The sequence below is a fragment of the Herpailurus yagouaroundi genome, unplaced genomic scaffold (assembly GCF_014898765.1).
Source record: "Herpailurus yagouaroundi ecotype Mexico unplaced genomic scaffold, PumYag 218, whole genome shotgun sequence".
Lineage (NCBI taxonomy): Eukaryota > Metazoa > Chordata > Mammalia > Carnivora > Felidae > Herpailurus > Herpailurus yagouaroundi.
Window position 1 is genome coordinate 1,798,282 of NW_024412449.1, and position 9,253 is coordinate 1,807,534.

General features: G+C 52.9%; 1 protein-coding gene across 1 annotated transcript; it reads right to left on the bottom strand.

The window, feature by feature from the left end:
* Positions 1-511: 511 nt before the first annotated feature.
* RASSF10 (Ras association domain family member 10) lies at positions 512-2,875 on the bottom strand. Its single transcript, XM_040456828.1, has one exon. The coding sequence runs from the start codon at positions 2,569-2,571 to the stop codon at positions 1,057-1,059; it is 1,515 nt and encodes a 504-aa protein (XP_040312762.1). The 5' UTR covers positions 2,572-2,875; the 3' UTR covers positions 512-1,056.
* Positions 2,876-9,253: the final 6,378 nt, after the last annotated feature.

Genomic DNA, 9,253 nt, shown 5'->3' on the forward strand with positions numbered 1-9,253 from the left:
GGTGCCTGTGCGGGAGCAAATCCCGAAGGGCCTACATTAAGCTGTAACCAGGGATTAGGTGTCGCAGGATTCTCTATCATCTCAAAAGGGTTATGTTTGGCTTTTGTAATAATAAAAGGTCATTGTAGGGAAAGGATTCTATTTTACCATATACTGTATTTGCTAGGAGGAAATACGAGGCTAGGCTTCCATACAGCTCAGCCTTTGAATGAAAAGAAAAGATGGGGCACCTGGGTGGCTCAATCGGTTAAGTGTCCGACTTCCACTCAGGTCATGATCTCCCGGTTGGTGAGTTCAAGCCCTAAGTCGGGCTCCGTGCTGACAGCTCAGAGCCTGGAGCCTGCTTCGGATTCTGTGTCCCCCCTCTTTCTGCCCCTCGCCCCTCATGCTCTGTCTCTGTCTCTGTCTCTTAAAAATAAATAAACATTAAAAAAAGAAAAAAGAAAAGAAAAGATGAACAGTGTAGCAAATGGGTAAATCCCCCAATCTGCAGAAATGTAAAGAGCCAGGATTTGGGTGCCTGTGGGTTTTATCAGAGATGTAAGCAAGGCTGAGACGAACACCAGGGCTCTTTGGCTAGTTTTAACACGTCCACAGTCACAATTAACATTCAAGGAATTTCCTTCTCATCCAAGAGTTTCTTTTAAAAGCACTTTATGCCACAAACTAAAGTTCTAGCTGCCATCAGTCCTTCCCGTACAGAAGATTGCTGAAATCTCCATAATACTTTTTCTTTTTTTCTGAAAATGGGTTCGGACCACGTCAGTTTCCCTGGGGCGACTGTTTTCCAATACGGGACGTTCTCACCTCCTCCCTCCTTCCTTCCCCTAAAAGAGCTTGGAATGGAGACCCGCCTGCCTCCTCCGGGCCTCCCCCGTCCCGCACCCCCTCCACACTCCCTGGCCTGGCGGGTGTCGCCAGCCCTCCCCCCCGCCCCGCGAAGAGCAATGCTACCTGGCAGGAGCTCCCCCGCCCACCCCCTGCCTGGTTTCGAGTCCCTGAGCCGGCCAAGGCCACTGCTTTCTTCGAGGAAGGGAGAAGCGTGGTCTACACCTCTTACACAAGAGATTCGCACACGGGCACCGAGTCCGAGTCCTGGCTGTGCATGGAGCTCAGCCCGGTATCCGAGTCCTCGTCGTTGCCAGGACAGCTCTTGGCCAGTCCGCGGGCCTGGTCCACCCACATCTCCGCGCAGCCCTGAGGCCGCGGTTCCCGGGAGGGCCCGCCAGAGCCGACAGTCCCATCGGGGACCACCGTCAACTCCAACGTGTGCAAAGTCTGGAGGAGGCCCTGCAGCTCGCGCTCCTTGCTGTCCCACTGCTGCTGGCTGTAATCCAAGTCCGACTTAACGGCCTCCAGGTCCGTGTTGAGCCGGAGCCCGATGTAGAGGCTGGTGCTGAGCTGCGTCCTGACCCTCTCCTGCTCCAGCAGCAGCTCGCCGTCGAGGCCACCATCAGGCTCCAGGGGCTCCTCCCGCGCGGTGAGCTCCTCCTGGCGCCTCCGCATCCACCTCTGGTTCAGCTCCTCCTGAATCTCGGCTGAGAGGCGCTCCAGCAACTCCTCCTGCTGGGCCCGCTGCTCCTGCAGCCGCAGCAGGTCGTCGCACCGCCGGGCCAGCTCCTCCAGCGCGGCCGCCTGCGCCTCGCCGTCCAGGGGCGGCGGCGGCGCCGCCGCCGCCGCCGCCGCCTCGGGCTCCTCTACCGGGCTGGGCCCGTCGACCTCGATGCCTGCGCCCACCAGGTAGGTGTCCTGCACGTAGTTGACTCCGTGCCGCCTCATGCGGTCCAGGTGCACCTTGGCCTCGTAGCGATCGATCTCGCGATCCAGCTCCCGGAGCCGCTGCACCTGCTGACGAATGGTGTGGTCCTGGGAGAGCACCAGATGCACCAGCGTCTCCATGCGCTCCACGGATGCGCTCTCGGTGGCCCGCGGCGGCGACGAGCAGGACGAGGCGGTGGAAGACGACGTAGACGAACAGGGCGACGACGGCTGCTGCTGGCGCCGCCGGTTGAGCTTGGCCAGCTTGCGGAAGGCCTTGCGCACGACCCGCCGCTGCTTCTCCTGGGTCATGGCCAGGCTGGGCCGCGCGGGGATGCCGCGAACCGAGCAGGGGCGCTCGCGACTGAGCACCACGCGCGCCTCGGCGCTGCGGGGGCCCGCGTTGGGTAGTGACGCCTCGCTGCGCACCAGCACGAAGCGCACATTCTCCTGCTCGTCGCCCCAGGCGGCCCAGAGGCGCAAGATGCGCGTCTTGTTAGGCAGGATGCGCTCAAAGCCCCGCCACTTTTCCACGATGCAATAGCACTGCGGGGGCCCGCACAGCATGCCCTGCGGCAGCGCCTCGTCGTCGTCCTCCTCGTCTTCGTCCAGGAGTTCCCGAAGCTCCTCCCGGCCTGGAGAGTCGCCGGCCGTTCCCCGCCGCCGGCCCCGCCGCTGCCTCCGTCGCCGCCGGCAGCCGTCCTCCAACAGCACCCGAACCACGTCCGAGCAGGTGGTGCGGCGGGAGAGACCAGACACCAGCTTCTCTTCCTGGCAGATCCACACCGATATCTTCTTCTCCGAAGGATCCATGGTGCAGCCGGGACGCAGGTGGCGGGTCGGGCTGGGCCCCAATGGGGCGGCAGCGACGGCGGGCAGCCCGGCAGCTCTGGGACAGTTTAGGAGCCTGGGACCCTCGCCCGGTCCGCACTGGCCCTCCTCCCGGGTTGCGCACCGAACGCAAGCGCCGACGCAGGCTGGAATGGCCGAGGCCGTGCGCGGCCCGGACGGCGCGCTCTCCCTGGGCAGTGCGCCCGGGATCGGGCTCCCGCCGCTTTGGCTCTGCCCAAGGTTCCCGGGGCCTCCAGGTTTTGCTCCTCCCCACGTGGCTCCTCCCCCGCCCGCCCCCAGCGCCCAGATCCGCGGCCGGAGCGCGGTAGGCGCGGCGCCCGGACCCGCCCCTCGCTGCCTCGCCGCGCCCGGGAGCCGAGTCCGCCCCCCTCTCGCGCTGCCAGCCACGGGAATCCCGGCCCCTTTCGCGGACTCGCCGCTCTGTTGCGCTGCCTCTCCCTCGGCCCACTGGCTCCTCTCCTTGCGTGTAGAGCTACCTGTACGCATCTTGACTTTCTCACCTTTCCCGGCGCCCCTTGGTCCTTCAAGGCCGCGTCGTCTGGGGAGTGCCCTTTGCGCAGACGAGGAAACCGAGACGCACAGCGTCTCAACTGGAGACTCTTCTGACCGCATCACTTGACCTCCAGCTGGGAGCAGTAAGCGCTGCCTTTAATGCGGAAGGCCTTACAGCCCTACTCGTCAGGAAGCAATATTTGCATATTTAAGGAGAGGTATGCGGACTGTGCGCTCCGTGGAGATAGAGAGGGCTAGGCCTGAGTGGGCTCTCCGGAGGCTGGCTCCAGGTTCCCCGCATGGACAGGGTCGTGGCTCCCCATATTGCGGTGGCTTCTCACAGCCGTATTGGCAGGCGGCGCCTAATTCTAGTGGGATTTCGAGACCCTCGACCCCAGTCGCGAGCTGTTTTCCACGTTCCACCTACGTAGGAGAACACTAGCCATGACCGTGACCATTTCTGGCGTATCCAGTATCCAGATGTAGTCAGGAAGACAGAAGAGCCAAGTTTCCTAGCTCAAGAAGTCCAAGACCACAATGTGAATGAACTTCTTCATCCTCAGATGTTGATGAGGGTGGTCCTTTGCGTGCAAGACTTGGCCTCAGCTTGTCCTTGTAAGCACGGGTCTGATAAGGTCACTCCCTTGCGTCAAGACCTTGGATGACTGCCATTGCCTCCTGAATAAAGTACTTTTATTCATTCACTTGGTAAATATTTATTGAGTACCCACTGGCTCCAGATACTGTGCTAGGACTTTGGTGATGAACAAAGCACAGTCTTGGCCAGCAAGGAGCTCACAATCTAGTGAAGAGCCCCGCTGAGTGGAGTGTTGAACACAGCGGCTTCTGTGCTCTGATAAGGGAGGTATGAGGTGCTAGGGGAAGGTTGGGATAGTATCTACCCAGCCTGGGAGAGCCAAGGAAGACGTTCCCCCCCCCCCCCCCGGGAGATAGCATCTTAAGCAAGGCCAAAAGCACCATTTAGGTCAGCCAAAGAAAAAACAGGGAGGAGGCAGGTGGCATCCCAGGCAGAAGGAGCCATATGTACACAATGGAGTACTACGTGGCAATGAGAAAGAATGAAATCTGGCCCTTTGTAGCAACGTGGATGGAACTGGAGAGTGTGATGCTAAGTGAAATAAGCCATACACAGAAAGACAGATACCATATGTTTTCACTCTTAGGTAGATCCTGAGAAACTTAACAGAAACCCATGGGGGAGGGGAAGGAAAAAAAAAAAAAGAGGTTAGAGTGGGAGAGAGCCAAAGCATAAGAGACTGTTAAAAACTGAGAACAAACTGAGGGTTGATGGGGAGTGGGAGGGAAGGGAGGGTGGGTGATGGGTATTGAGGAGGGCATCTTTTGGGATGAGCACTGGGTGTTGTATGGAAACCAATTTGACAATAAATTTCATATATTGAAAAAAAAAAAAAGGAGCCATATGTGCAAAGTCAAGGAATAGAGAGTGTGGTGGTGTGGCTGTTACTCCGGCTACAAGGATCCGAAGTGAGTGTAGTGTCAAAGAATGAGGTTGGATGAGGGGCACCTAGGGGCTCGGTTAAGCAGCCGACTTTGGCTCAGGTCATGCGCTCATGGGTTCGTGAGTTTGGGCCTTCCATCAGTCTCTCTGCTGTCAGCACAGAGCCCTGCTTAGGATCCTATGTCCCCTCCCTCCCTCTGCCCCCCACCCCACCTCTCTCTCTCTCTCACTCTCTCTCTCTCAAAAATAAATAACATTAAAAAAAAATAATGAGGTTGGATGAGTGAACAGGAGTCCATCAGGAAGGGAGGTGAACCTACCATAAGGGTAATGAGAAGCCACAGGGTATGGATTATGAGTTCAGACTGGCGGAACAAAAAAATCTCAACCCTGACACTTAGTAGCTCAGTAAGCTTAGGAAAAGTATTTCAACTCTCTAAGCCTCAGTTTCTTCATCGGTGAAATCATGATAATAACATACCCACCTAACAGGACCGTGATAAGGTTTCGATGCCGAGACGTGGCAAGCCCACGGTGGGTGTTTTATTGGAGGGTTAGAAGCCAGGGGGTGTATTAGTTTTTAATTGCTGTGGAACAAATCGCCATAAATTTAGTGGCTTAAAATAACACGCAGTTATTAGTTTGTAGTTCTGGAAGTCAAAAACCCAGTATAGGATGGCTGGCTTCCCTGCACATAGTCTCCCGAGCCTACTGGCAAAGCGTTGGCTGGGTTGAGCTCTCCTCTGGAGGCTCTGGGAAAGAACCCATTTCCAAGCTCACTCACGTTGTCGGTAGAATCCAGTTCCTTGCAGTTGGAGGAGGGAGGTCCCTGTTTCCTTGCTGGCTGTTGGTTGGAGCTCACTGTCCACCCCTGCAAGCCCTCCTTAGGTCCTTTCCACGTGACCCTCTTCATCTTCAGGCCAGCGGCAGCATGTTGAGTCCTTGGGAAACCTCCTTGAATTTGAGTCTCTGTGACTTGCCCTTCTACTTGCTGGAGAAAACTCTCTACTTTTAAAGAGCTCACTTCATCAGGTAGATTCACCTGGATCACTTCCCTGTGTTTAAGGTTGACTGATTAGTAGCCTTGACTATATCTGCGGAATTCCTTTTGCTGTGTAACCTAGCATAATCACCAGAGAAACACCAGAGTGATGGAGATCATAGGGCTCTCTTAGACTTCTGCCTACCACAGAACGTAACGTGATCTTCTCATTTGAAAAAATCACTCTGTTTGCGTTGGGGGTGACGGTGGGCGGGGGAGGATGAGAGGCAAAAAGGCTCTTTAGAGGATTGTCATATACCTTCATGGAGGAGACGGTGGCCTGCACTGAGTGTAGGCAGGGGCAGTGAGGGGACTGGACAAAATTGAGAACTATCAGAGAGGCAGGGCTATTTCCATCTCCCTAGCATGGTATTGGAGGTCTCTGATAGTCTGGCTCAGCCCATTCCCCCGAGTCCTCACATGTTTGGCTATCCCTTCCTCCTTCCCGCCGGACACGTGATCGTTACAGCTTTGTTCTCAGCCGTAATCCCTACTGGATTTTAAGCTTCCACGAGGGTAACGATCCTACCTGTTCCTGCTCACTTTTGAATCCTCTGCATTTAAAGTACAATGCGTGGCACCTTCTAAGTTTACGCAAGTATCTGTCAGATACATGGATGAGCAAATGAGTGAGTGGATCCTACATTCTAGCAAGTCAACACCTCACTCATCCAGAGCAGCACGGATGTCTTGATGCATCCATGCGTTGGTACATGCTTTCCCTGCTTATGAGGATCCCTCTTAAACAACTGGAGAACGCCTACTTATCCTCCAGAAGCTGTGCTCAAAGATCATACACTCTGGGAATCCTTTCTTTTCTCCTCCAAAAAGAATGGGTTCCTTGCTCTTCTTCTGCCTCTCTTAATATGCAGAAGTTACATTTTTTAAAATAGCTGTTTATGCCACAAGGCTTGAGAGCTTTCTGTGAGACTGGATGGACTGTCTTGTTTATATTTTGGTCCCCAGTGCCCAGAGAGTGCCTGGCACATAGTGGTGCCTCTATCTTCCTCGATGCTATAAGGAACACTGAAATAAATGATGTCTAAGATATTCTGCTACCCTTAAGGTTAGTATAATTTCTCTCTAGAGGCAGACAGATATGTGGGATCCCTGTTACAGGAATGATATATATGAAATTCCTGCTGGAGTAATTAAAGGGTAATCAAGGGGTTCCGGGAAGGATAAAGAAGGTGGGACCTTAATGAGCAGAGGGAAGGGGTTGAGGGTATCCTTGGAGGGAGAGATCATGTGAGTTAAATTATTAACGTAGGTGTGCATATGGTTGGTTGTATACCGGTGTTTTAGAGTGTGGGTTCTGGAATCATCCTGCTTAGATGAACCTTGCGCCTTTCACCCAGCTATAACTTTTCCAAGTTTTCTTTGTGTGGAAAAAAGAGACAATAATAGAACCTTTCTTATAGAGTTCCCAGGAAGACAAAATGAAACGGTGTACAACAATAAAAGATTTAACATTTCATCTAGCAAATGCTCAATGAAACATACCTAGCTTTATCCACAAGTTTTCTTGAGTATCTACTCCATGCTCTACCATGGACTTGGTGTTGAAGACGCAGCAGTGGACTAGACAGGCATGGTCCCTGCCCTTAGAGAGCTCACAGACAGGGCTACTCTGGTATTTGTTCGATTAGAAATGTATTTGGTAGATTACGCTAGGCTGTAGTGACAAACGGAGCCAAACATGTATAATGGCTCGAACATGACAAAGGTTTATTTATCACCGACGTCATAGTCAAAAGCAGGTGTCCTGATTGGTAGGTGGTATTATTCTAGACAATAATATAGGGAGCCTGGTTCCTTCCACTTAACAGATCCAAAAGCCCATAGACTTCATCATCTACATCTGGCCAGAGGAAGAAAAGAGGAGGAGGGGGCCTACCTTCTTCAAGGCCATGGCCGGGAAGTGGAGCACACAACTTCCCCTCACGTCCCACTGGCTGGAACCCAGTTACACGGCCACTTGTAATGGCGAGGGAGGCCGGGAAATGCAGTGACCCCAAAGAACCGGAAGTGGATTTTTGTGAACAGCTAGCTACCTGCCGTGAGAATCTTTATAAGAAACGGGAGATACGGCAGAGAGAGTTCTGAAAGTCTATAGGTTGCAAATGGGTCTATATGTGGCCCACAGGATGTCTTAGGTGGAGGACATCCTTTCCAGGTAGCCACGTTCCCACCCCTTTCTATGTCTCACATATGACCCAATTCACACACACTCGCAACTCACCTGACCGCCGTGCACCTTTGAGTCTGCACGCCGTGCACCTTTGAGTCTGCACGCCGTGCACCTTTGAGTCCTGCTGCTACACATCCTCCCAGGATTTTTTCATTCACTGCCAGGGATTTAATAACCTTGATCTGTCATGGCTCCCAAATCTATGTGTCCCTTCCAGATCTCGTGATCTCCAAATAGGTACGTGCAGCTGCTAGTGGCACAGCTCCACTTAGGGGTCCCCCAAACACCCCAAACATGTGTCAAAAAAGATAGGCTGAACCCATCATCTTTTTTCCTGAACCTGCTCTGGCTCCTGAACCCCTGTCTCAGAGAATGGCCCCACCATTCACCAAGTGAGATCAGGAACCTGAGTGTCACACTCCATCACTCTCTAGTTACCTCCTTTCCCACAGTATATTGAAGTTCTGTGAGGGCATGGGTCTTGTCTCTTTTGTTTTCTGCACACAGTAGGCATTTGGTAAATGTTTGTGGCAGGGTGGAAGGAAGGAAGGAAGGAAGGAAGGAAGGAAGGAAGGAAGGAAGGAGTGGAGGGAGGGAGGACGGAAGGATTGCTTATTTCGTATCTGGATCCTGCACTTTCTTCATGAGTTTCCTTGTCTCTGGTCTTGCTTTTCTCTCATACCCACTACTGCCAAATGTTTGATGACCCCCATTAACTTCAGTAGAGTCTACACACCCCTTGGGATCTGATGTCTGCTTTACCCCCAGCCTGTCCATTCCAGCTGCCCCCTTGTTCATACCGTCCTCTCTGACCCCCTAATTCCTACCCACCCTCCAGGTTTCAGCTGAATGATCACCCCCTCCTAAAAGTCAACAACATCCTCTCCAGGAAATAATCCAAGCAAAACTGGGCTTTAGGATGATTAACCCATATAACTAGCTGAGAACAATGGACGTCATGATGCCCTTTTGTTAGGAAGAAGACTGGGCTGCAGGGGAAGGTGAAGAATGGACTTAAGATTCAGACTGTGGTCACCTAAGCACCTCCCTACACATTGAGTAGATGCCTCCCAGCACACCAGGGACATTCCGGTTTTAATCCTCAGGGCTGTGCTTTCCAACACAAGTAGCCAATGGACATAGGTGGCTCTGGAGCCCTTGAAATGTGGTCATCTGAACTGAGATGTGCTGTGAGTATAAACTACACACTAGATGTCAAAGACTCAGCACACACACAAAAAATGTTTAATACCTCACGAACAATATGCTATAGAGACTACATATTAAAATGACACTGTTTTAGAAATATCAGATTAAATCCTTGAAATTATTTTACTTGTTTCTTTTTACTTATTCTTTTAAAAAATTTTTATTTATCTATTTTGAGGGGGGAGAGGCAGAGAGACAGAGAGAGAGAGAGAGAGAGAGAGAGAGAGAG